Raw genomic sequence first — 27,328 nt, 5'->3', positions numbered from 1 at the left:
GGAACAAAATCCTGCGTACGCCACTGAATGTACCCTCAATACGCGTAGTTCATTGGGTTTAGTAAGCCAACTACGTCGTCTACGTAAAGCATTAAATGCGACATTAAGAATGTTATGTCGTATCGTGATGCTTTCAGTCTCTAAAACAAAGTTTGTCTAATTTAAAACGAAACTGCATTAGAAGAGCGAGTTTTGCCAATACCAAACATTCAAATAAATCTCAGCCAGGATCTAGGAACAAAAAAACATAGAGACTTAGCTTTATTACCGAAAAATGCCGAAAAAAACATGATACATGAATATTTACAGGAATATTTATACCCACATTTTTGTTGAAAATGCTCTCAAAATGCACCAAATTCAAAGTAATTTTTTTAAATTTTCTGGGGGAGGCTCCCCAGACCCCCCGTCACTGGGTGTTGCCTATGACGAAGACGCCGGCGGGCGAAGCCCGACAAAAAAAAACCTTTCAAATTTTCTGGCTTTGCCAGTGCAATCAGTTATTATTATATTATTAGCAAATGGGCTTTTTTTTTTTTTTTCGTTTCAATTCAAAAGCATTTTCAATAGCCCCCCCCCCCCCCCCCTTGAGAAAACCCTGCGTACGCCACTGGTTAGGGGAATCACCATAAGTTAAATACTAAATTGCAAGGCTGTGGAAATATTGTATTATCCATGTTTGGGCACATTAAAGCATTTGAGAAGAAACTCGCTATTTTTTCTGTAGACCTTGAACAAGGTCAGCTGAAATATTTTCCTCAGTTGTTGAAGCACTTTACCAGCACCAATTTAACTTATGAACAAAAGCAAACTGCACTCAACAAGTATGTTTTACTGACAAAAGAGGCCAAAAATGTAATGTCAGAAAGGTTTTCCCAGTTCCGAAAGCTAGATACTACATTGCAGTTCATTCTTTTCCCGCATGCAATTCAATTTGAAAATCTTGAATTATCAAACTTCGAATGGTTGAATTATACAATTATCAAACTTGAATTGAATTATCAAACTTCAAACTATCAAACTTGAATTATCAAACTTGAATATCAAACTTCGAAATATCAAACTTATCAAACTTCGAATATCAAACTTAAATTCGTCTTTACAACTTGGAAATGGAAATGATAGACTTTCAAGAAAGTGCAGTTTGGAAAACAAAATTTGTAGACTTAAATCATCTCCTACAAAAAATTGAAATGAAAACGGATATGGATGGTTGTGACTTTCCTGCTGTTGAAAACCATGCTGAAAATAAAATTCTTACAGAGTGGAACTCCCTGCCAAATTTGTTTGAAACTATGAAAAGATTTGCGGTAGCTCTGTTAACGTTGTTTGGTTATTCATATTCGTGCAAATCTTTATTTTCGCACATGAATTTTATACAATCAAACACACGGAATCGTTTCATCTCAGATATGAGTGCTGCATGTGTGAAGATAAAAACTATGGATTACCAACCAAGGATAATAAGACTTACAGAGAAGATGCAGCAGCAAGTTTCGCATTAACATGTATTTTCGCATTACATGTAATTAAATGTATGACCCACTTCTGCTTTTTCAAGGATTAAGGTCTCTTTTGTGTCCCATGCACTAAAAAAGGTTCGCCATCCCTGGCCTAGTATATACATGATCCAGTAAAAATTTGTTTATTATTAGAACCAATACAGCACGGCTAATTAGAATTGTGAGTCAAAATTTAGATTTTGTTGTTTTGCAGATTTGAAATAAATAATTAAGTGGAGTTTCAATTCTTGTTGTAGCCTTTGAAACTACGTGAGTTTTTCAAATTTGTTTTGTTGACTTGTTGAGACATTTCTTGAACTATGAATTGTGTTTGGACCAACATGATACGAGGACTTCACTTGAAAAGTGAGTAGTTTTTTAGTCTTTATTTTTTTCTTTATCATCACCAGATGTTAACTTGATTGAATGTATCCAACAGTGGAAACCTCAGTTAAATATTGCTTGCATTGCGGTTATTTGATTTTTTTGACTATTGTCTTTGGACACTGGACAGTTAACCGTTGTTAACCTGTTGTAACCGTTGTTAACCTGACAGTTAACCGTTGTAATCTGTTGTTTCTGCAGTGTTGCAGCAGTTCTAATGAAAACTAGCACGTCATCCAACCACCTGTGGTCAACCTTCTTGTAATGACAGACTCCTTTGACCTTTATCCCTCACAAAATACTTTTTGCACTCATGTGTGTCGTGCGGTATAGTTTTCAAAGTGTTTCTGGCAGGGTTGTCGGTATTTTACCCAACCCAAAAAAAAACCGGGTGGGTTTTTTTAAAAAAACCCAGAGCATCATATTTGTCCAGTTTTTATTAGAAAATTAAAAAAATGAACAAAGACACTATATATAATACAAGTTACTCAAAACAAACTTTAAATTAGGACTTAAGGATGTGATTGTGAAGTAAATTTCCAGGAATAAACTGAAAACGCAGTGGATATTGTACAGTACACAATAATCAAGTAATGCCACTTTGTGTATACTTTACTAAAACTCGTTTACGTAAGAAGGCCTTATAGTTAAACTGGTGAAAGTACTACTCTACTGTAGTCTGTATATATGATGTGAAATGCAATTTAGGAGGCTATTTAGCAATTATATACAGATTCTGGATTCTAACGCATGGCTGTTTCAGAGCATTTGCCTAAATAGCCATTGGCCACGCAATCGCTCAATTGCTCATCCATTACTATATATATATATATATTAGGGTGTTTCATTTGCTCCCTTTATTTGAATTTTGATCTGTCCCTAAGTTAATTCTGTTCCATTTGGGAAAAAAATAACCTGGAAATAATTTTTAATTTCATGGCCCCCCGTTTACCCCCCCCACCACGACTCCGAAATTTCTGCCTACCCCAATCGCCATAACTCAAAAACCACTTTAGATAGACATGGGTTGTTGGGTATCAAAGTTATTGCCATACCCCACTTTAATTCAAAAATGCTGTCAAAATAATAATCTGAGCAAAAAAAATTTTTTTTTTTTTTTGCTCAACATAAGAAAAGCAGTTGGCATGAATATTGAATAGCCAAACATACGATGTGAACAACCAAACATACGTGGCAGCAACTGACACAACACCAAAATTAATCACATGACACAATATTATCAAAAACCATCTATGAAGTAATAGGACATCACAATAAGTAATAGCACAGCAGGGGCTCACACAACCTCCATTAAGCAGGCAGCAACGTGGTGTGTTGTGCTTAGCGCATTGGTCTTCGCACCAAAGAGTGTTTACATTAATTTCAGCTACTGAAACCACTGCGTTGCTGTTTTCTTGTGCAAGAAAGGACAAAATGATTGCCTCCATCCAGTAATGGGTAGTTAAAATAAATTCCAGTCATACTAATGTAAGTCACTGGAAACAGTGTATTACAGGCAACTCCAAAGCGAGTGCTGCAAAAATTGCCTATTATGTGCTGTGCTTCAATGATGTTTTTCCGTCCTGGAGGATAAAAATTCAATGACGACAATACAAGTGGGACATGAATAGTAACACAGCAACAGCTAATGCTGATTAAGTAGGACATGGATAGGATACTAAGGCCCGTATTCTAAGATCCAACTTGAGTTCAAACTGAAACTCAAATTTGGCTTGGTCCATGTATTTGGTATACCATAACCCAAGTCCAACTTTCTGATGTATTCAGCAGCATGTATCAAGATAGTCTGCAGCGTCCCTTGTAGTCTGCCTGTAGACACCATAGTATAAAGGAAGTCACTCTGTCTCGAATTTTTAATGATCTAAAATTTGAAATTACCAAGTCTCCTGATGTTACGCTGTACTGCTCAGCATAGTTTCCAGAGGGGTGATTAATTAGAGTTCATTGAACTCTGTCATATTTTCCTGGAAAATTCACTGCAAAATCCAATAACCTTCAAAAACCCAGGAGCTTTGCATAAAGCCAGATGGACGGCAAAGCTGATTTACTCCATTAAGATATATCTTCTGGGAAAGTACATTGGAGAACTTCCACTTGGCACTGTTACTACCACTCAACAAACCTCAAAGATAAGAGGCTTTGTCAACTTCGTTACTCATGTCATGTGTATTCTCAGTGGTGCTTGACATGTCCATCGCCCACTGATGCTCCATGGAATGATCTAAAGTTTTACAAGATGCTGTTCACTTACAGCAACATCAATAACTGTATTGCTCTGAAGGCATTAAAGAGACACCTTTGGTACTTGACAGAGGAAATTATTTCTCTTTTTCTATTCAGAGAACACACCCCTGTTGAAGAAACTTGGTTTATTGCTGATCGAATGCTACAATGCATTGATACATACACACTCAGCCATCCCAAAACAGTGACATGGATCTGGGTTTGAAAAACCAAAATTTCCAAAGTGTTGTGGATTTGTTTTTGAAAAACAAATCCACAACACTTTGGGCCATCAACAAGGATTGGTGATTTAGTTGGACAAGATTCATGCTATTTTATCAACTTGTTAAACCTGAACCATAAATTTTTGCACCTGCCTGTTAATGAATGGCATGATAACAGCATCTTAAACGAAAACCTGGTAAATGTCCTAGGAAGCAATGTAATTAATGACTGTGCTGAAAGGTATATAAAATTAAGCTCAGACTTCTTGGGATCTTCTCACAGCGAAGACCATTAGGCCTACCAAGACACCCTGCAAGTGGCAGAAAAACACAGAAAGTGTCAACCATTCCTTCGCAAAAGAAGCACCCACTGTTGATGATGCCCAACTGCCTCTTTGACAATTATATGCATGCATCATCAATCATGATAATATGTCAACCAACTGGCTTGGATACTAATCGTTCTTGCAGTTTTTGAAAAAATGTAACTATTTGCAGGATTATAGATAACTTAAGCCTGTATTCTAAGATCCAACTTGCGTTCAAGCTGAAACTCAAGTTTGACTTGGTCCATGCATTTGGTATACCATAACCCAAGTCCAACTTGTGTTCCAGCTTGAACTCAAGTTGGGTCTTAGAATACGGGCCTTAGTATCCTATCCATGTCCTACTTAATGAGCGTTAGCTGTTGCTGTGTTACTATTCATGATTCATGTCCCAGTTGTATTGTCGTCATTGAATTTTTATCCTCCAGGACGGAAAAACATCATTGAAGCACAGCCCATAGTAGGCAATTTTTGCAGCACTTGCTTTGGAGTTGCCTGTAATACACTGTTTCCAGTGACTTACATTAGTATGACTGGAATTTATTTTAACTACCCATTACTGGATGGAGGCAATCATTTTGTCCTTTCTTGCACAAGAAAACAGCAATGCAGTGGTTTTAGTAGCTGAAATTAATGTAAACACTCTTTGGTGCGAAGACCAATGCGCTAAGCACAACACACCACGTTGCTGCCTGCTTAATGGAGGTTGTGTGAGCCCCTGCTGTGCTATTACTTATTGTGATGTCCTATTACTTTATAGATGGTTTTTGATAATAATGTGTCATGTGATTAATTTTGGTGTTGTGTCAGTTGCTGCCACTTGTGTTTGGTTGTTCACATCGTATGTTTGGCTATTCAATATTCATGCCAACTGCTTTTCTTATGTTGTGCAAAAATGAAAAAAAATTTTTTTTTGCTTAGATTATTATTTTGACAGCATTTTTGAATTAAAGTGGGGTATGGCAATAACTTTGATACCCAACAACCCATGTCTATCTAAAGTGGTTTTTGAGTTATGGCGATTGGAGTAGGCAGAAATTTCGGAGTCGCGGTGGGGGGGGTAAACGGGGGGCCATGAAATTAAAAATTATTTCCAGGTTATTTTTTTCCCAAATGGAACAAAATTAACTTAGGGACAGATCAAAATTCAAATAAAGGGAGCAAATGAAACACCCTAATATATATATATATAATATTTTAATCATTGAATATAGTTATTACTATCTGAAGCCTTTACAAATTGTTTCACCTAACGGATCATCAGAAGGTCTGCAAAAACATGCAAAAAAGTAATGAATCGATAATTCCTGAAAAGATATTAAATATTACAACTGTAATCTGCAAAAAAAACCTTTAAACCTGTACTTCCTGAAAAGATATTAAATATTATAACCGTAATCCAATCTGCAGATAAAAAACCTCAGAATTACTAAGAGCTACCTTCATCCATTACTACAAAGTTTCAATTAATTTGTCCATCTGGAAACCAAGCAACTTGATGGCAACCTCTATGACATCACAAAAAAGCAAAATGCAGCTTGATAATCAATGCATCCTGTAGTAATCTGAACAAAATAAATAGAAATTGTTTGTTTAAAAACCTGTAAAAATTAAATGAGATTTATAACCTGTAATAATCAAATGAAATTTAATTTTTTCAAAATTATAACCTGTGAAAATCACAAAGAATTGTGATGATGTACTACAGGATGAAAAAATGGGAAAAACCAACTGAAAAAGGTGATCTGGTACTATGACACTTCCTCAAATGGGCGATCTACCTAATACAGAAAGCAATATCACTAAGAAAATAAATCAATAGCTTTTTTTCCTTGGTCTGAACCTTAAAACATTTGACCAGGCTAACACACACAATAGTATTTCAATAAGATAAATTTATGTTATGGAACCGGTTTTCTTCCATTAGGAATCGTCAGCATAACTGAGTCGAAATAAAAATTAGCCTGTAGACATCAATAGATGTCAGCACAACTGAGTCGAAATAAGAATTAGCCTACAATATCAATAGATGTCAGCATAAATGGACCAAAAACAAACGAAAAATTACAAATTAATTAAATAATTAAAACTGTTCATGACCTCCAATCCTTCATATTCATTTCTTTATTTCTGCCTTTTCTTCTCTTCATAGTTTAAGCAAAACGCAACTATCGAATATTGTAATTTCAATTTGACTTAGCTAGGGATGGGCAATACAGAATTTCGAATAGTTGCAATCCGAATATCTAATTATTCGAATTGAAATGACATTTCGAATCGAATTTTTCAAACCGAAATTAAAATATCCACTTTTCAGACTACCAAATTTTTCATCGATTTTTCGCCGATCAATTACATTCGGCTCAGCGATAGGTAGTCGCTCTAGCGAAAACGGCTAGCCAGCTCTTTACCAGTGCGGTTTGTAAACGTCGGAAGACTGTTGTGCTGTGGATTTGCATCGTACGAATGGAACACAATTCAACTCTGGGTGAGGCTACTGCTACACCTAGTGTCGTAAGTTCCACAACAATGCAGCAATCCAATGAAATGGATGATCTATTGAGCTCCGGTCTTGAAGCGACGACTACTTCAGCATCAACTAACGACGACAACGAACAGCTTTGAGTTACCGAAGAAAATCGATCCTACCTTAAGGCAAAAGTGCCATACAGCGATGCAATTGAATGGTGAAACAAAAATCAAGAAAAGTTCCCGCGGTTGTTTGATCTTGCGGGGAAGTATTTAGCCACTTCTGCATCCTCAGAAAGATCCTTCTCGAGTGCTGGATTAACAGCATAAAAACTGCAATTGCGGCTCGCTGGAGAGCATTTAGAAGCTTTAAACATTCTTCACTGCCACAAAGACTTGCTCTCCTCGGCAGTTACTGCTGTTTTTCGTTTCGTTGCCACTTTTTCAATATGTGTCTTCAATAAAATCAGAATAAAAACAAAGCTTTTTGACAATTTCTGACATTAAAAGAAATTATTCTAGAATAGGTATTCGAAATTCTAAATTCGAAAAATTATTCTAGAATAATTCTAGAATAGCTTATTCTTCTATTTTGCCCATCCCTAGACTTAGCTTGAGCAAGTAGGCTATAATGGCAAACACTTGAAAATTCAAATAAAATTTACTAAGCAGAGGATTATGGAAATACTATGTCGGTGAAATCTAGAATAAATGCTTCTATTACATCATCATGCTAAACTTGCAATTGTGCAAAAATTTAAAGCAATCAATGCGGCAGAATAGGTGACAAGGTTAGGAAAAACTAGAAAAACCATATCTATGATCAAAAATGGGAAAAACCAACTGAAAAAGGTGATCTGGTACTATGACACTTCCTCAAATGGGCGATCTACCTAATACAGAAAGCAATATCACTAAGAAAATAAATCAATAGCTTTTTTTCCTTGGTCTGAACCTTAAAACATTTGACCAGGCTAACACACAGGCTTCTATAATCCTCTGCTTAGTAAATTTTATTTGAATTTTCAAGTGTTTGCCATTATAGCCTACTTGCTCAAGCTAAGTCAAATTGAAATTACAATATTCGATAGTTGCGTTTTGCTTAAACTATGAAGAGAAGAAAAGGCAGAAATAAAGAAATGAATATGAAGGATTGGAGGTCATGAACAGTTTTAATTATTTAATTAATTTGTAATTTTTCGTTTGTTTTTGGTCCATTTATGCTGACATCTATTGATATTGTAGGCTAATTCTTATTTCGACTCAGTTGTGCTGACATCTATTGATGTAGGCTAATTTTTATTTCGACTCAGTTATGCTGACGATTCCTAATGGAAGAAAACCGGTTCCATAACATAAATTTATCTTATTGAAATACTATTGTGTGTGTTAGCCTGGTCAAATGTTTTAAGGTTCAGACCAAGGAAAAAAAGCTATTGATTTATTTTCTTAGTGATATTGCTTTCTGTATTAGGTAGATCGCCCATTTGAGGAAGTGTCATAGTACCAGATCACCTTTTTCAGTTGGTTTTTCCCATTTTTGATCATAGATATGGTTTTTCTAGTTTTTCCTAACCTTGTCACCTATTCTGCCGCATTGATTGCTTTAAGTTTTTGCACAATTGCAAGTTTAGCATGATGATGTAATAGAAGCATTTATTCTAGATTTCACCGACATAGTATTTCTATAATCCTCTGCTTAGTAAATTTTATTTGAATTTTCAAGTGTTTGCCATTATAGCCTACTTGCTCAAGCTAAGTCAAATTGAAATTACAATATTCGATAGTTGCGTTTTGCTTAAACTATGAAGAGAAGAAAAGGCAGAAATAAAGAAATGAATATGAAGGATTGGAGGTCATGAACAGTTTTAATTATTTAATTAATTTGTAATTTTTTGTTTGTTTTTGGTCCATTTATGCTGACATCTATTGATATTGTAGGCTAAGTCTTATTTCGACTCAGTTGTGCTGACATCTATTGATGTAGGCTAATTTTTATTTCGACTCAGTTATGCTGACGATTCCTAATGGAAGAAAACCGGTTCCATAACATAAATTTATCTTATTGAAATACTATTGTGTGTGTTAGCCTGGTCAAATGTTTTAAGGTTCAGACCAAGGAAAAAAAGCTATTGATTTATTTTCTTACTACAGGATGCATTGATCATCAAGCTGCATTTTGCTTTTTTGTGATGTCATAGAGGTTGCCATCAAGTTGCTTGGTTTCCAGATGGACAAATTAATTGAAACTTTGTAGTAATGGATGAAGGTAGCCCTTAGTAATTCTGAGGGTTTTTTTCTGCAGATTGGATTACGGTTATAATATTTAATATTTTTTCAGGAAGTACAGGTTTAAAGGTTTTTTTTGCAGATTACAGTTGTAATATTTAATATCTTTTCAGGAATTATCGATTCATTACTTTTTTGCATGTTTTTGCAGACCTTCTGATGATCCGTTAGGTGAAACAATATGTAAAGGCTTCAGATAGTAATAACTATATTTGATTTAATTTGCTCTGCTTTGCTTTTTTGCTTAGCATTGAGCACTTTTTTGTAGTATTGATAGTTTTCATTGTTTTTTATATATAATATATATATAAATGATAAAAAATATTTAAACATGATGGCATAAATGCTCCTTGCCTTCAAATCTGAAGAAAATGCAATAATGTGATTTCTACCACAGACACGGTAGCATCAACTTGGTATAGAAATCAGTGGATGATGCAACATCCAATTTGATCTTGAAATTAATGGCTGATGCAACATTCAAGCAACAACAGCCTTAGTGCATTATTTTATTGAGTTATGCAAGCATGTACTGTGAGTAGAGATGTAAAAAAACGGTTTTTTTTGTTTTTAAAAAAAACGAGCTCGTTTTTTTTGTTTTTTATCGTTTTTTTTGTTTTTTATTCGTTTTTTTTGTTTTTTTTACCTATTTTTTTATTAAATGTCACAATATGCAGCAATTAGGGTAAACTCATTGCAATAGCGTCTCTTTCAACAAAAAAATAGTCTCATAACTCGTATAACATCTTTCAAATGAGACAATATGTCTCTCAAGTCTCAACACACGAGCCATAAAGGTTTCTCATCGACTCAAATAGTAACACAGTGTCCTATGGTTGGCACATCTCAAGTATTGTCTGTAATTTGGTTCAGCCAGTTGTTAAATGCAGTACCACACTCGTGTACAGTTTCGAAGCCACCTGGGATTTTGGTTAATGGGCATGTTACGTTAGGACTAGGTGGTCAGGGTCCTGTTTCTCTACTTCACAAAGGAACTTTTCCCCAGCACACCACACCATTACCAGTACAACGTCAAGAGATTGTTCCAGTTGATGTGCATTTGGTGCAAACGTGATGAAAATCACACAAGCGGTTCTCGAGTTATAAGTGAAATAACCTTAGCCACTAAGTGGCTTTATAGATAAGGAGCAATAGAAAAACGGCCATATTGGCCATATCTCAAGAACCGCTCAACATATTTACATAAGTTTTAGCTCTACCCCCATGTTTTATGGGGTGGGCTATCTGTTTATGAATATTAAAACAAGTTTTGGCTACTACTTTTTGAGCTAAAAAGAAATTAACCTCTTGTCGTTACGCACCAATAAAACCATGGTGCGTAAATTAAAAAAAATAATAATTGGATAGAAGAAAGATTGATGACAAGTTTGGCAAAAGCAGTGTAGTGCTAAAGTCCCAACTTTTAGCCCAAATCACATTTAAATGTAGTGAAAGATGGAAACGTTTTGATGTTTTTTTATTTTCCCTGAAGAGATTCAATAATCCTTTGTGACGTCATAGTCATATTTGTTTTCCCTTAATCACACCATTGTGCTGTCATAGACATGTTTAAAAGAAGTATGGTTATTGGTTGCACTTAATCCATCCAATTTGAACTAGTTTGCAGAACTTTGAGACTTTAGCACTTTTTTTGTTTTTGCCTAACTTTTCGTCAATCTTTCCTCTGCCCAATAAAAAAAATTAAAGTTTGCATCATGGTTTTATTGGTGCGTAACGACAAGAGGTCAATTTCTTTTTATCTCAAAAAGCAGTAGGCCTAGTTCTCAAATAAAATAAGTTTTCATCTTTGATGTTTGTTTTGTATCTTTATCCTGCATTGTGGGAATATGGGTAAAACTTTATTCTTGTCAGGAAAAGCATTATAAAGCATTTATTCACTATGTGAACACCAGAGGTGGGCACCCGCTACTTTTAAAGTAGCGCGCTACCCGCTACCGCTACTTGGGACAAAGTAGCGCGCGCTACCGCTACCCGCTACCAATTTACAAAAGTAGCGCGCTACCCGCTACCGATACTCGGGCCAAAGTAGCGCGCGCTACCGCTACTTCTTCCGCTACTTTTGTCTAAAATGACACTAGGAAACACTCAAGTCCCTAGTGACACAAAAATGACCTTGAAAACGAATGTTCTCATTCGTTTACGCTGTCATTTTAACGTCGTTATAGAAAACACATTCTAAGGGAAATTTATTGTTACGCAACTTTCAAAAACACGAGCATTTCAAAATGAGAGTCACCAAGTCCTGCCCGCTTTTTTGGACCCTAAGTCCAGCACATCACTAAGTCCAGCACATCACTAAGTCCAGCACATCTTTTCCAACAGAGAAAAGTCTCTCCACCGCAGCACTGGAAGGAATGGGGGTGTTGTATTTAATGAACAGATGTTTTAACTCGGTATTCGAAAAGCTCAAGGACTTGCTCATGTCCGAAAAAAAGGCGTCCACAATTGTTGCTTCCTTCTGCACCGACGTTTCACGGGATTGCGCAAACACTCCAAAAAATACATCCTCGGAGTCATGACTGATGTTGGTGTCACTCTTCTCGGTATCAACCTGGCTTGATGTCTCCCGCAACAGTCGAATTACATCTGTCTTGACTTTTTCTCGCAGTGCGTCAGCATCATCCGTGGAAACGTAGTGCAGAAATTGTAGCCACGACGTCTTGAAGGAGGGATGAAGACATGATGCCATTACGCATTTCATGTTGTTGAAGCACTTGTTGAATCGTTTCTTCACCCCTTCAAGGACTTTCACTTTCAACTCCTCACAGGTCACAAGATCACTGATCTCGGTCAACTTCTTCCCGCAAATTGTGATAGTTGGAAGCAAGACTCCGTAATATGCCTTGGACTCGCCCTGGAGAATGTCTAAAGCCTGGCAGATAGGCTTCATCACACGGAGATATTCGCCGAAGAAGTTGACGTCAGCTAGATAAGACCGAAACTTTGCAACCAAGCCGATTATATAGCTGCTTGACCACGCCAGTATTGCAAAAAAAAATAAGCATTTTTTTCAATTTAATTTAAAAAGTAGCGGGTAGTGGGAGTGCAACTGAACAAAAGTAGCGCCTCTTCCGCTACCGCTACTTTGGAAAAAAATAGCGCCGCTACTGCAGCCGCTACTCCAACTAAAAAGTAGCGCCGCTACCGCTACTTTTACCAAAAAAGTAGCGCCGCTAGTAGCGCCGCTACAAAAGTAGCGCGCTACTGCCCACCTCTGGTGAACACTGAGCACTGAGCAGTGCTGAAAAACTCCACTTTAAAGGAAAAATTTCTTCATTCAAGGTTGGTAGAATGGTAGTTACTAGCAATAGTCAACATGGGTGGTGGGCATTTGAAAGGAACATTAACCTAAACCTTTTCTGACAAATGCACTAACTTTTGACAGCTAAAAATATCAGTGATAAGGTCACTTGCATTATATGTCCCAAATAATCTGCAAGAAGCATCAATGACGAAGTGTCCAATCCAAGATCTTACAACACACGAAAAGAATACTTCTGTTTCAACATTTATAAAGCATATACATCGTTGGCAAGCTATCAGTTACAAAACATGTTTAAACAAGCTATTGGCAATAGCTTGCATTAGTAAATTACCACGTCCACAAACAAGGTAAATGTGTGTACTGAATACTGCCACCTTGTTTTGTCAAAATTTTGTCAACCCATTGAGTGTGTACAAGAATAACCAGTACCACAGTATACTAACATCATAGGCTAACTTCCATAAAAGGAAAAAGAAATTAACTCATCTACATTATGTCATGTATCAAATTTCATTAATTCAATGTTTGTCAGGTCCAGGGTCTTTTTTAAGGTTTGGTTTGGGTGAACGCTAAGTAGTTTTAAGAGACCGCAAGTGTTTCATTTAAATACCAAAAAATAGCCATAACTACATACAATCAACGCAACATAAAATGAATTATTCGACAAGGCACAGCTTAAATGATTGTGACAGCGACCAAACAGCCTGCCCAACACGGCCGCCAAACAAGTTTGCTGCACAATCAAACAAAGTGTGCTTGTTGGCTTCTGCTTGTTATGTTTCCACACGTAAAAACTGATCATTATACGCCATAAATCAGAAATAAACATTGACGAGTATCGAAGGTGCACTTCTTTTGTGAATAACTCTTTGATTCAGCTGTTAGCTGTACCTCCACTTATTCTTGTTTCTGAACGTGAACTATTGATCGTAGGCCATATTCGTATTATCGACAAGACATAGCGAGAAACAACCATTACTTTTCTACTGTAGTTGCAAGTCCAAATTTTGGGAAACTGCTGGAGAAATTTGGGGTACCGTTTCGGTCCCCCAAAACACCTTAAAAAAAACACTGGTCAGGTCTACTGCCACAAACATGCCAGAGAATGAAGAAAAAAGCGAAACAACATAGGTCCTCATAGGACTATGCAAGAACATATGCTGCCAAACACAAACACTTAGGAATTTCAGCACACCAATAAAACTATTTTTAGTAATTTAATGTTTTTCAAGAGCACTATAATGAAACTAAGGCTCAGACCTGGCTCAGACCTGCCAAGAAAAGAATGGGCGACTCTGAATCGCCTCCGTACTGGTGTTGGTCGCTTCAAGCACAATATGTTTACCTGGGGATTGTGTGACTCACCAGCCTGTGTTTGTGGTGACCATCAAACAGCACAGCACATCATTAATCACTGTCCAGTGTTTCGACCTGCAGAACATGTGGATCTCATAGACCCTGATATGAAGACATTACTCTGGTTACAACAATTAGGAGATGTTGCCTGAACTGCTGCCTCATAAGCAAGAAGAAGAATGAAACTAAGCTGTAAATTGCAAAAAAATTGCAACTTTTCCAGAAAAATATGAAAAAAAACAAAACAAACCAAAAAACGAGTGTTTTTTTTGGCTCAAGTTTTTTTTGAAAAAAAACACGTTTTTTTTTAAAAAAACGGTTCGTTTTTTTTGCATTTACATCTCTAACTGTGAGTGAAAGGCACTTCATTCGTAAAAAGTAGTTTTGAGGTAAAATAAGCACAAATCTACCTTTTTTTGCGTCTTTTTAAAAAAAAACAATAAAACTAAAAAACCTGGGTTTTTCTCAACCCTGGTTTTTGGGGACCCGTAAGGCCTAAGGAAGTCTGTCACCGAAGAAGGTTGAGTGGTGCCAGTTTCCCTTAGAACTGTTGCAGCAGTGTGGACTGTGGAAACGGAAAGATTATGTTTTCTGAAAAGTTTTGTAATCAAGGATAAACAATTAAACATAAATATTTTATGATTTAATCGATTTTGTTCCACTTGTTGAATAGGGTGGCTCGTTTTTGAACTTTTTTTTAAAATTCTCTCGGGGTAGTGGGGAAATGGTGCTAATGAGTGAGAAAACGCTCATGACAAAATTTGAGATTCGTAAAAAATTGTCTTCAGCCTCCTCATGGGGCCCAAAGATCGAAAAATGGGGTCAAAAACGCAATTTTTTTTTAAATATTTTTAGTTTGGGTAGATACAATATTGTTTAGATATATCTAATTAACCTAAGAAAAAAAATTGGAGTCATTTGAACTATTCTTTCAGCTTCTGAAAATTTCCATTTTGCTGAAAATTTTGCATTTTGTGGGTGGGTAATGGGTATACATGATACATAATTGCGTTAGACATTTTGCCAGCTATAAAACGTCATTGTATTTCTCTTTATAGACCTGCCCTGAGGTGTTGCGTCATTTTTTAATGAAATTGGGTTAGTTTGGTAGGAAAAAGTGACATCTTTTATTTGAATTTACGTCACTGACGAAGTTTGTAGTTATGTAACCACAAACCAAAATGCAAAATTTTCAGCAAAATGAAAATTTTCAGAAGCTGTGAGGAAGCTGAAGGAATCATTCAAATGACTTCAATTTTTTTTTTAGGTTATTTAGATACATCTAAACAATATTGTATCTACCCAAACTAAAAATATTTTTGAAAAAAATTGCGTTTTTGACCCCATTTTTCAATTTTTGGGCCCCATGAGGAGGCTGAAGACAATTTTTTACAAATCTCAAATTTTGTCATGATTGTTTTCTCACTCATTGGCACCATTTCCCTACTACCCTGAAAGAATTTAAAAAAAAATTCAAAAACGAGCCACCATATTGTTGAACCTCTTATTCTCTGCAGGGTTGTCGGTAGTTTACTTACCCAACCCAAAAAAAACCGGGTGTTTTTTTTTTAAAAAACCCACTTAAAAAAACCAAAAAAAAAACCATAAAAAACCCAAAGCATCATATTTGTCCAATTTTTATCAGAAAATGGAAAAAATGAACCAAAGTACTTAAAACAAACTTCAAATTAGGACTTAAGGATGTGATTGTGAAGGAAATTTCCAACAATAAATTGAAAACACAGGGGTCATTTCATTATAATTTTAAGAGAGAAAATACAGGGTCCCCAAAAATTTCTCTTTTTTATATATGCTAATCAGTGTGAAAAATGATGAACAATAAAAATAAAAATTTTTGAAATTTGTTGCGTGGTTTTCGAGATATAGTCGTTGGAAGTTTTCACCACTAGGTGGCGATTTTATGACCAAGCGAGGTTGTCCAGCAAGTCTTTTTGTTAATATATCATATGTTAGTGACATTTTGAAGTGTAAATATATGTATCTCCCTATTTTTGGGGTCAAGGAATCCAATTCTGAGGTCTAAAATGCATTTAGATCAACCTAAGTGGGTCTAAATAGCATTTCAAAATCAATTTCCAGACTTTGCATATGCCAAACTTCTGGAGCCCTTTTTGGCATGTTTGGAAAAGTTTGGGAATTTTTTTTTTTTTTAATCATGATCTATTAATCCTATTCTACTAGGAAATACATGATTTATAATTTAGTATTGACCATAGAGAAAGTTAAGAGTCTTACAAGTAATCTTGTAAATTTCATGCAAAATTTATACAAGTATCATATAATTAACAGATGGATTACTTTTTAACATTGTTAAGAAATAATTTTTTTTTTTATTAACTCATCAAATTTATAGGCTATTGCATGAATGATGTACCTGATGCCTTATTCACTATTTAATCATTAATTAAATTATTGTGACAGTATATATTCACTATTTAATGCCTTATATGACTTATGTATGCACTATATGCCTTATTCACTATCTAATCATTAATTAAATTATTGTGATAATACCAAGGTTTTGTGTAAATAGTGGTCATCAAATACTAACCGAAAATACAAATAATGTCTTATTTTCATTTCTGCTATCTTAAAAAGCACACAGCTGAATATGAAATGTTAAAACATTTTACTATTGTCATAATGAGTTTCATACCTGTAGCTGTAAGCCACTGTAAATCAATGATCTTGAAACAAATAACTAATACAAGGTCCCGGTTCAAGCAGACAAATGAAGAAATTGTTATTATTTTGACAAGGTGCAAATTAATCAAAATTAGCAACAATGTTACTCCGGTCACTGTCACTGATTCGAAAGGTACGTCCTGTTGAAGTTGCTGCAAATGGTATTGAAATTATGCAGATAGTTTCTGTAAATGGAACCCAACATTGGTCTTTATCAGTCGGTCATTTGAAATCTAAACTTGGTCCAGGTGGATGCATGAACATAACGTGTGCATCCATTTCTTCTTGATTAATTTCGTCAACAAGACCTATCCACCATTGACCATCAAACTTACAAGCAACATAATCATTGACATTTGTATCCAATATATTAATAACATTTGGTACAGCATTAAATGTGTGCACTCCAGCAAAATGTTCATCCTCACTTGTTCTCTTTTATCCAATAGAAGAACAAGAAAGGGGTTAAAAATGATGAAAGGAACGGGTACCAGGAATTGTTGATCCAAGTTCAAAACGCTTGGCCATTACAATACGTTGTTTTTTCAAAGTAAAATGCTCAAAGAAAAAGAAAGTTATTCCTGTCATGTGTGATTTGCAGTATTTAAACAATGATTCTGCAGTTAAAATTTGGTTATGACATGGACGTTGTAAACTTGCTCTGGCGGCCGTACGCTTAACAGTACCTCCTATCCCATCACAAGGAGATTTGCCGTGACTTGTGGCAAAAAAGCTCCAAGTTGCCTCAACTTTGAAATCTGATTTGTGAAAACAGAGATTCAACATATTTTTATAGTTTTTGTACTGCCCACCACATCCATCAGAGAAATATTTCAGAACTTTGACCTTGTTATGAAATTGCGTGGCAACGTAAGTTGACAATTTCTCCATCAATTGATACACAAATACGACATCATGATCCAAATCATCAGATATAATACACAGGGATTGTTGTTTAATCTCACCATTTTCCAAATAATACATAGCCACCGGATGTAGTGTACACTGACTTTGATTCCAGTGATACGATTGTATTTCATCTTGTATCACAAATTGATAATTTTCAGCAAAATCTAACAAAAGAATTACAGATTTGTCATCAAGTTCCTCCTGTTTTTTGAGAAATCTTGCTTGGCATTTTGCCAGAAACGAATGGGAAGTTAAGTCATCTATTGCAGTCACTAATGAATGAAGGAAGTTAGAACGAGGCAGAATTAGTGTATCAAGGCTACATCTGTCTGTTGGTTGCCACCTTTGGAACTTAATCTCTTGTTCTTCATCAGAATCTTTGGCAAGTGGTGTGACCTGTTCCAAATATTTTCGAAGACATTCCTTTCCAGGGCAGTTGTCACACCGATGCATCATGCAAACTCTATTATCAACATTACACACTATCTTTGCCATTAAGGACTTGTAGTCATCGTTACCTGATGTGTGTGCAGCATTAGCTAATAGCAAAGCATTCTGATGATGTACACATACACATACTGAATGCGTTCCACTGGACGAAACATTAACACATCACTTTGGTCTCAGGGAAAAAAATTTGGTAATTCCTATTTGCTTGAAGGGATGCTTTTCCAAAAATTTGGCATGCAGTTCCTTCACATTGCAAAGAAGCAAACGTTTTTGTTCATAGATATTTTTACCAATGCTAACACAGTCTTTTTTTCCAGGCATTATCCTGCTATTCTCATCATCTTGGTAAAACTTCAATACAGCTTTCACCGTTTCATCATCAATTCCAAACCTTGTTTTGCGTGTTGGATGTCCCAGTATGCCATGCTCTTTTCGTAATAAATTTGCTTCTCTGATTAGATATTCAGAAACTTTAAAATAAATTGCAGCTTCAGAAATTGTCCAGTTTTCCGGTATTAATGTGAGAATGTGTTTTTGCTCATTGTAAGATTTGGTGGCTTGTAATTTATCTCTTATCAGTTCATTTAATCTATCATGTGCAGCAGCCTTTTTCTTCAACAGGGCAAGTTCTTTCATGTTAATGACACTATCTTCCTCCATTGAAATCTTTTCTACCTCAAGCAATCCACTGTACAAATCCCCTAGCTTCTTCTTAACTGTGTTTATTTTTTCTATCCCTTGATCTGTTCTACGGCGTTTTGAGAGACCATGTGAGCTATGCATTGGTGATAAGTCAAGTGCATACAACGTATTGTTAACCTTAGCCTTACTGATTATCTTTTTCAATTCACTGGAGTATTCAGCATCCACTGAATCGTCTGAGGTTATGCTCTTGTCATCATCTGATGAAGCTACACGTGCTATTTCCAGTGCTGAAATGGTCTTGTAACAAGACGCACACATTCTCCATCCTGGTATGACAAATAAGTTTTTCTGTTCCATTTTTTTCAGCAATTTTTATTGATATTTTATGGGTTCCTTTTGCTTTGTTTTTGTGTGCATTAAGTACATTACAACATTTAGAAAACTTTCTTTCGAAGACAATTCCAAGAAATAATTTTTCATGATGGAGACAAATTGTTGATAGGTCTGACTCTTTGTGAGTGTATCTGAGTTCAGATCTCCACAAAATTAATTTTTTGTCACTATTCCCATACTCGGCAAATGCTTTTAATTTCATTTTCCTCACATAGCTCATTTTGTGACAATTTTCATCGTCCAATATAACTCCAAGACTGCAGGGTTCCATCTTCCTCAAACTGACGTTTGCAACACAATTTAATACAGAATATATATTATATATAAATTAATTCATGTATCATGTAAGACTTAAATTCTAGAAAAATACAATATTATATATACTGTCACAATCATAGGCGCCGGGTTTTGAAAATTGCCGGGGGGGCAAACTTTCTAGCCGACTGATTGCTTACATTCAAAATGCTGATGTTTGTTTGTCAGCATTGATGTTTGTTTGCGTCTATCTGCCATTGTATATCGCCAAGCTTTATAATGTAGGCTCAGGCCTCGAAATTCACGGCGGACATGTCCGCCGTCACAGCATGTGATGTCCGCGGGAAGTAACATCTAGATCGGTCATATTTGTCCGCCGAGAAATAGCACAAGAACTAGCGATACAAATCGTCATTGCATAGCACGAACATTCGAACAGTTGTTGCGATAATATATTTTCCAGCGCATTCTAACGCGCATCTAGAAAATGTGAATCCTGTATCCCTTAGCTTCCATTCAAGGAGGAAAACTTTCGATTATTACGTTGCTTCAACGATTGATGACATTGAATCAGCGTAACAAAGGTGAATTCTTCGCTAAGAATCGATAGGAGTTCAGGTACTTCTACACTAATCACGCGCAATTTAGTTCACGTTTTACGTCACAATGTCTGGCTTTGATCTCCGAGTAATAATGATACGGCAAGGTTGGTTACTAAATTAGATTATACGAGTAGGCTATAACCGCAAGATGCAACAAAACTTGTTAAGTTTTGGTATTACAGTAAGAAAGAAAAGACCCAAAGAAAATTCACTTTCGCTCACATGACACGCAAAAATAAACTTAAAGAAAAAAGCCTGTAAAACTTTGCACAGCAGAAAATATCGTTGGTGTAGAAATTTTCCGACTCCTGCCCAGAGCATTGTGACGCAATAAGCAACACGACCTCGTTCGGTGGAACGATCGACGGCTAAAACTGGTGTGTCCGCCGTGAGACTTAATTTGTCCGCTGAGATAGCTGCTCAGACCGGACACGTTTGTCCGCCGTCAACAAAAACGAATTTCGAGGCCTGTAGGCTACTTCGAATTATATGCTGATCACTTTGAACTTTGGCTCTTAATACGAGTAGATACTAAACTGAGCAAACTGCACCTCGTTATTGACACTCCCAAGAAAAAAAAAGCGGAAGAAATCAAGAAAAACGTTTTTCAATCATTGTTTGCTTCAACGTCACCATGCTGGCGTTTATCAGCTACCGTACTTCTGTTTCTTTTGTTATCTTAGGAGCAGCGCTCTTGTTAACAAGTAGATCTTTTAAATGAGATCGATCCGCAATGAAGGTCAAACTAACGCAAATCTGAACTTAGAAATATTTGATTTAGGATTTTTTTAATAATTTGCGGGGGGGCAGCCACCCCGAGCTAAATTCACGGGGGGGCGCCGCCCCCCCGGAGTCGGCGCCTATGGTCACAATAATTTAATTAATGATTAAATAGTGAATAAGGCATCAGGTACATCATTCATGCAATAGCCTATAAATTTGATAAGTTAATAAAAAAAAAATTATTTCTTAACAATGTTAAAAAGTAATCCATCTGTTAATTATATGATACTTGTATAAATTTTGCATGAAATTTACAAGATTACTTGTAAGACTCTTAACTTTCTCTATGGTCAATACTAAATTATATATAAATCATGTATTTCCTAGTAGAATAGGATTAATAGATCATGATTAAAAAAAAAAAAAATTCCCAAACTTTTCCAAACATGCCAAAAAGGGCTCCAGAAGTTCGGCATATGCAAAGTCTGGAAATTGATTTTGAAATACTATTTAGACCCACTTGGGTTGATCTAAATGCATTCTAGACCTCAGAATTGGATTCCTTGACCCCAAAAATAGGGGGATACATATATTTACACTTCAAAATGTCACTAACATATCATATATTAACAAACAGACTTGCTGGACCACCTCGCTCGGTCATAAAATCGCCACCTAGTGGTGAAAACTTCCAACGACTATATCTCGAAAACCACTCAACAAATTTCAAAAAAATTTTTTTTTTTATTGTTCATCATTTTTTACACTGATTAACATATAAAAAAAATGATGAATATTTTAAAGAACCCTGTGGAAAAAATCATGAATTCTCTTAAAATTATAATGAAATGACCCTAGTGGATATTTCTGTACACAAAAACCAAGTAGTGCCACTTTGTACTACACTAAAACTCATTTATGCAAGAAGGCCTCATAGTTAAACAGCCCTAGTGCATTATTTGATTGAGTTATACCAGCATGTACTGTGAGTGAAAGGCACTTCATTGGTAAAAAGTAGTATTTGAGGTGAAATAAGCACGAATCTAACTTTTTTGCAGCTTTTTTAAATAAAACCCCAAAAAACGTTTTTTTTTTAAAAACCAATGCGGGTTGGGCTTTTTTAAAAAAACCCGGGTTTTTCTCAACCCTGATTCTCTGAGAGTAAAGCATCAACAGAAGTTGTTGCGATTTTCCACTCACACCAACTTCATAATAGGAATGCTGTTTGTCTGCAACCAGGAAACTACAATCGATTCATTTATATTGTTCAATACTTTGTAGGGTATATTATACACTTACAGTGTACGAGGACAGTACAGTGCACATATATTTATACACTCTATCCATTTTATCCACATACATATCACACATTTTATTTTAATTGCTGATTTTACTTGTATATTTTACTTGTATATTATTGAGTGGAGATCAGTTACAATGCTATTACATCTCATTTGCATTCCAGGTCAACATCACATATTATCAACATTACAGATGAATGCACCTCGTATCTCGACGTCGAATTTATTCTCAACCAGCGGGAAATGTGTCCATCAAAGTTCTGAGAAAGAATTCCAACTTCGCCACCAGAACCAACCAGGGAGTGAGAGTCTCTTGTTATGTTCAGCTTCTAAACTTCCTGCTTTACACTGCGAATGGTTGTGTATGTTCAAAGTATTAGATATTTTAAGAAGTTGAGTAAAGTTAAAGTGCACTTTTCAAGCAGAGACCAGCATTGAGATACAAACTAATGTTATAAGGTTCTGAAACGTACATAAAGCTCGCAATGACACTGAAATCTTTGAGGTTTTATGAGTTTTCTTGACATATGGAGAAGCGAATCTATGAATCGGAGCCATTCCTGCTTGAAGTATATCGTCATCATCATTGATTCATTTGTATGAACTCATCCCAACGCTGCTGAGTACTTTGACGTTTCAATGAAGCTTTCTCCATTTGCAGAGACCAATAACGCGAGCTGGGTCACTTATAGAGTGGCATCGGTTGGATTGCTAGGGGGCCTGGCGGCTTGCTGTGCCCTCCCAGGGAACCCACTCGTTGACTTCGCCACTGTTACTCTACTGGTCCACCACAACCACTTGTAAGTAACCACTCCATTTGGGATAAAACATTGCCTCATGTGTCTGGTTGGTCATAGATACACCAATTCCTGCGTATAAAGGCTTGTAAAATGTAGAGTATCCTTCATTTAATTGTTGTAGAAATTTGGGAGTTGACTGTATTTTGCCCAGAGGTGGGCATCCACTACTAAGTAGGTAGCGCACTACCCGCTACTCGGAATAAAGTAGAGCGCGCTACCCGCTACCAACCGATAAACGTAGCGCGCTACCGCTATTTTTGCCTTAACTTAAACTGACACAGGAACACTTTGTGACGTTAAAATGACTTTGAAACGCGTGACGTCATTCGTTTAATGCCATTTCAAAGTCGTAATAGAAATACGTTCTAGGAGTCTAAGTGAAACTTATCGTTACCCATCTTTAAAAAATGTAAAACTCGCAGTCGCTGAGTCCTTCCCGCTTTGGCTTCAGTACGTCTTTTTCAATGGAGAAAAATCTGTCCTCCGCAGCACTGGAAGGGATGGGCGTTGTATTTAATAAAGCGGCGTTATTAATTGGCACTAGGAAAGCTCAAGGACTTCCTTCTGTCTAAAAAATGCCTCCACAATGGACTTGTCTGTCCGTACCGATGTTTCAGTGGATAGCACCAACAACACCAAAATATTCATCCTCGGAGTCGTGATTGGCGTTGGTGTCACTCTTCTCGGTATCAACGTGACTTGACGTTTACCACAATAGTCGAATGATTCCTGCTTTGACTGTTTCACGCATTGTTTCCATAAAAAAAAATCCCAAAAAAGTGTCATATTTTTCACTTTAAATTGGAAAGTAGCGGAAGTGCGACTGAAAGATATGTAGCGCCATTGAAAAAAAGTAGCGCCGCTACTGCAGCCGCTATTCCAACTAAATTGTAACGGTGCTACCGTTTCTTCTACCAAAGAAGTAGCTCGCTACTGCCCACCTCTGATTTTGCCTTTCCGTGTGAGGCGTTTGCTTTCAACAGAATGGCAAGAATTCTGTAGCAGAATAATTCATTGGTGGATTTTCACTGAATTGGCTTGCCCACTCTGGTGTAATCTTCCGGTTAACCAAACCAATTACCCAGTTTGCAGATACCTTGTAAGTGTTAGTCTTTTGATATTCGAATACTTCAAAGTTCTGACTGCAACCTAATTTGTTTTCAGCGGATTAAGATCGGTGATCGCTGACTATGCTCCTCTCTTCTTCAAGGACTGGATGGTAAACGTCCTCAATCTGATCTGGCTCTTCGTGTCCATCATTACCCTCGGCCTCCTCTACGCTTACAATTATACAAACATCGGCTTCTCGAGAGCTATGGTCAAGTTTTTCAAATTATGAGCCGTGTTTATATTTTTGTCTTTTAAACGTTGATGCGACGTTTCAACGTCATATTACCGCAATGTGATTGAGATATACAAAGTTTCGTTAAATAAATCATTATCGTTGAGTTAGATAATGTTGTTGAAAGAACAGCTTGTCGGCTTTGCCACACTAGCTCTGCTGTTGTTATGGGCTTGTTCGCCTGGGAGATTTAGCCGGTAAATGGCGCACAGTAAGCCTGTCTAGTGTCTGCACATCATGTCTCAGGAACCATCCACATTTGCGCACTGCAAGTTGACGAGTTGAAGTGAAACCGCTGGTAACAGAACAGTTCGCAGTTGAAACTATTTCATTCTTCAAGCACCGTTGGAGGCGTCTTCGTGAGCAGTGCACGCACAGAGCTTGGTCGGCTACGTGCGCATCACAACTGGTGGCTGGTCAAAATGTTCGTTGAACGATAGAGGGTTGTGGAGTGTTACGAAGCAGCTCCAACTTTAAAGGCTTGTTCTTGGCAGTTTCGTTTAAGCTTACTCGTAGAGGTTTTCACCAACAAATATGCGATAAGGGAACGTTCAAATATTACATAACGCCTTCGAGGGGGAGGGGGGGGTTTATGCAAAGCGTTACGTTAGCGTCACATCGGGGGGGAGGGGGTTCAAGCAAAACGTTACGTAACGCTGTCGAGTACGGAATGGTAGTTTTTTGTGCTAAATTCGTAGTGAAAAAGCGTTACATGGGGGAGGGGGGGATTGAAAAAAGCGTTACATGGGGGAGGGGGGGGGGTCAAAAATTCGGAAAAAAAGCGTTACGTAATATTTGAACGTTCCCTAACTGGAGTTTGATCAACAATATTAACCTCAAAAAATTAAGTTATTTCGGACACTAAGCTACAGCAAGAAGTAACTCGTTGGAAAATTTAATGTTCACTAGGATGGTACAAGGCAAAAGGACGACAAAAAATTAAATATTTTAACAATATCAAGCAAATTAGAGGAATGGAAAGTATGCCAGAGGTAGGCTACTAGAAAAATGAAGGCAGTTCATATGGGAGACCACAGCTAATCAAACATGATTAATCTGTTGAAGAAGAGGTTTTGAGCCACTGGCGTGGGCCAGTTACAAGCGTTTGCTTATTGCTGAAGTGTCGTTTTCTGTTAGGTTATAATTATTCCACCCACTGCTGCAGTACCATGGCCGAAGCGGCCTTTGATGAACCAGATGCTTGGTTTGTATTTTTTTCCAGCGTTTCCTATGTCGTGCAGTGTTTCCTAAAGTGTTCTTGGTTGGCTGATTGATTTATTTTGTTGAAAATTAGATGAAAATGTCATTCATTGTCTGCCACGAGCACGTCTCCCGAGAAGGCGATCGTTTAGACAGAGATCTTCAAACTCTTTTCTGGTGATGTGACCGAGAAATTTAAGTTGCGTTGTTTAATAGTTCTTTATCTTGATGTAGGCTATACCTGGTTTAAAACTTCTGCATTTGTGATGTGATCAGTATATGAAATCCGGAGCATTTGTCTGTAAAATCACATTTCAGCTGCTTCAATGTGACAATGTTACGCCTACGGTCTTACAATCATACTGGAGAATGGACCACACTAACTTTTAAGGTTAAGAAGTCGCATTTTCGGAGAAACTGAACGCTTGTTGTGGTCTAATAGAGTAGCTCGTATTCTATTAAAAGCATCTTTAGCTAGGCCTATTCTTCTTGGTATCCTTTCTTGGATCGGGCATTCGCTGTTATGAGAGAACCAAAGTATAGTTGAAGGAAGACACGTATTCAATTGTGCTGTCTTCATAGTGAAGTGGAGTTTAGGTCCATGCTTGGAGATTGTCATGCATATAACCATTCCACCCATTAGATGTTGCTAATTTGAGATAGTTTTTTCTTTTAAATTGCATCATCATGTGATTGTCAAGTCTACAGTCACCGGAAGAATGCAAAATAGTTAAAATGAATGGTAAACGGTCTCATTTGTATTTATACAATTGTGATGTCTCCAAGGAAAACGCATGAAGCTTCCGTCTTGGTTGCCACCCGATGATGTCACAAGTCACATAGCGCCAGGCCCGCAACCAGCAAATATTTTCGGGGGGGGGCATTTAATTTTTATCAAAAAACAAACATTAAAATGATGCATTGTGACATTTTTATGTTAATGTCCACGCCCATTGATAGAGTGTGTGGCACTACCATGTTACGGTTCAGTGGTCATAACTTATGTCAATCACGTTTTTGTTTAGTACAGCATTAAAGAAAACTAGCCTTTTATAACCTTTTCTTATTTAGCTATGACTGTTACTGCCAAATTTCTTCTACCCTCTGCAGGCCCGTAGCCAGGGGGGGCCTCGCCCCCCCTGAAAAAAATTTCGCCCCCCCTGGCAAAATTCCAACATTCTCGAGCAACAGCTACAATTGTAATGATTTTGCCCATCTTTCCCGTTGCAGAGCTCCAACCTAGGCCCAATTAACTACAATTGTTTTGTTTAGTTAACAGCTAAGATGATTAAACAATTTCTCCCCCTCCCCCCACCCCCTCCTTTGGCAACCTCAACATGTTCAATTCAACCAAGGCGTATTAGGTTGGTAGAAAAATTGTCAGAAACTGTGCAAAATAAAAATGATTTGAGAAAGAATGATAACCTAACAAAGAGGGAATGGTTTTCCAGCAGGCCTACAAACCGGTACAAATTAGGCTATTTGATATCAGCTGTCGCTATTCTCGGTACCATATTCTAAGGGTCAGTGATAACCAATTTGTGCACTGATAAACCAAATTTGTGCAGAGATAAATCGCAAAATGTGCAGTGGTAAAGCAAGTGGTTTTTGAAGACAACGCATACAAAATATAAACCGTAATCTTTTAAGCAGTGTTTATTTTTTCTCTTCAATCAGTGTAAATAAATTTTGTTTCTAGTTTTCTAATCTGTAAAGTGTTCAACCTTGCAGCAGATATTGCTACATTTGGATCTAGCACTGCCGTTTGTGAGTGTGGATTCTCAGTGTTAACAAGGGTTGACGCTCCCACTAGACGGAGCATGTTACAACCAAAACAGGCAAACTTGGTGCTGATGGCCTTTGAACATTCTGTATCGAAATCTATCGATTTAGACTTGTTTGTGAGACGGTTTGCATCCAAA

General features: G+C 36.8%; 1 protein-coding gene across 1 annotated transcript; it reads left to right on the top strand.

The window, feature by feature from the left end:
- Nucleotides 1–1,720: 1,720 nt before the first annotated feature.
- Nucleotides 1,721–24,321, top strand: LOC145774772 (succinate dehydrogenase [ubiquinone] cytochrome b small subunit A, mitochondrial-like). Its single transcript, XM_082586082.1, has 4 exons — nt 1,721–1,868; nt 22,229–22,366; nt 22,726–22,864; nt 24,029–24,321. Exons 1-4 carry the CDS (start codon nt 1,823–1,825, stop codon nt 24,201–24,203), a joined length of 498 nt encoding a protein of 165 aa, XP_082442208.1. The 5' UTR covers nt 1,721–1,822; the 3' UTR covers nt 24,204–24,321.
- The last annotated feature ends 3,007 nt before the right edge of the window (nt 24,322–27,328 follow it).

This window comes from Aplidium turbinatum, chromosome 7 (genome assembly GCF_918807975.1).
Source record: "Aplidium turbinatum chromosome 7, kaAplTurb1.1, whole genome shotgun sequence".
NCBI lineage: Eukaryota > Metazoa > Chordata > Ascidiacea > Aplousobranchia > Polyclinidae > Aplidium > Aplidium turbinatum.
The sequence above is the reverse complement of the archived record's forward strand: the minus strand, read 5'-3'. Positions and strand labels throughout refer to the sequence as shown.

Bases quoted from the DNA above. Each gene is read 5' to 3' on its own strand.
- LOC145774772 (XM_082586082.1), top strand. From the start codon at position 1,823: ATGAATTGTGTTTGGACCAACATGATACGAGGACTTCACTTGAAAA. The intron at 1,869-22,228 runs GTGAGTAGTTTT...TTTGCATTCCAG, and splicing joins ACGAGGACTTCACTTGAAAA to GTCAACATCACATATTATCA. The intron at 22,367-22,725 runs GTGAGAGTCTCT...CTCCATTTGCAG, and splicing joins CCACCAGAACCAACCAGGGA to AGACCAATAACGCGAGCTGG.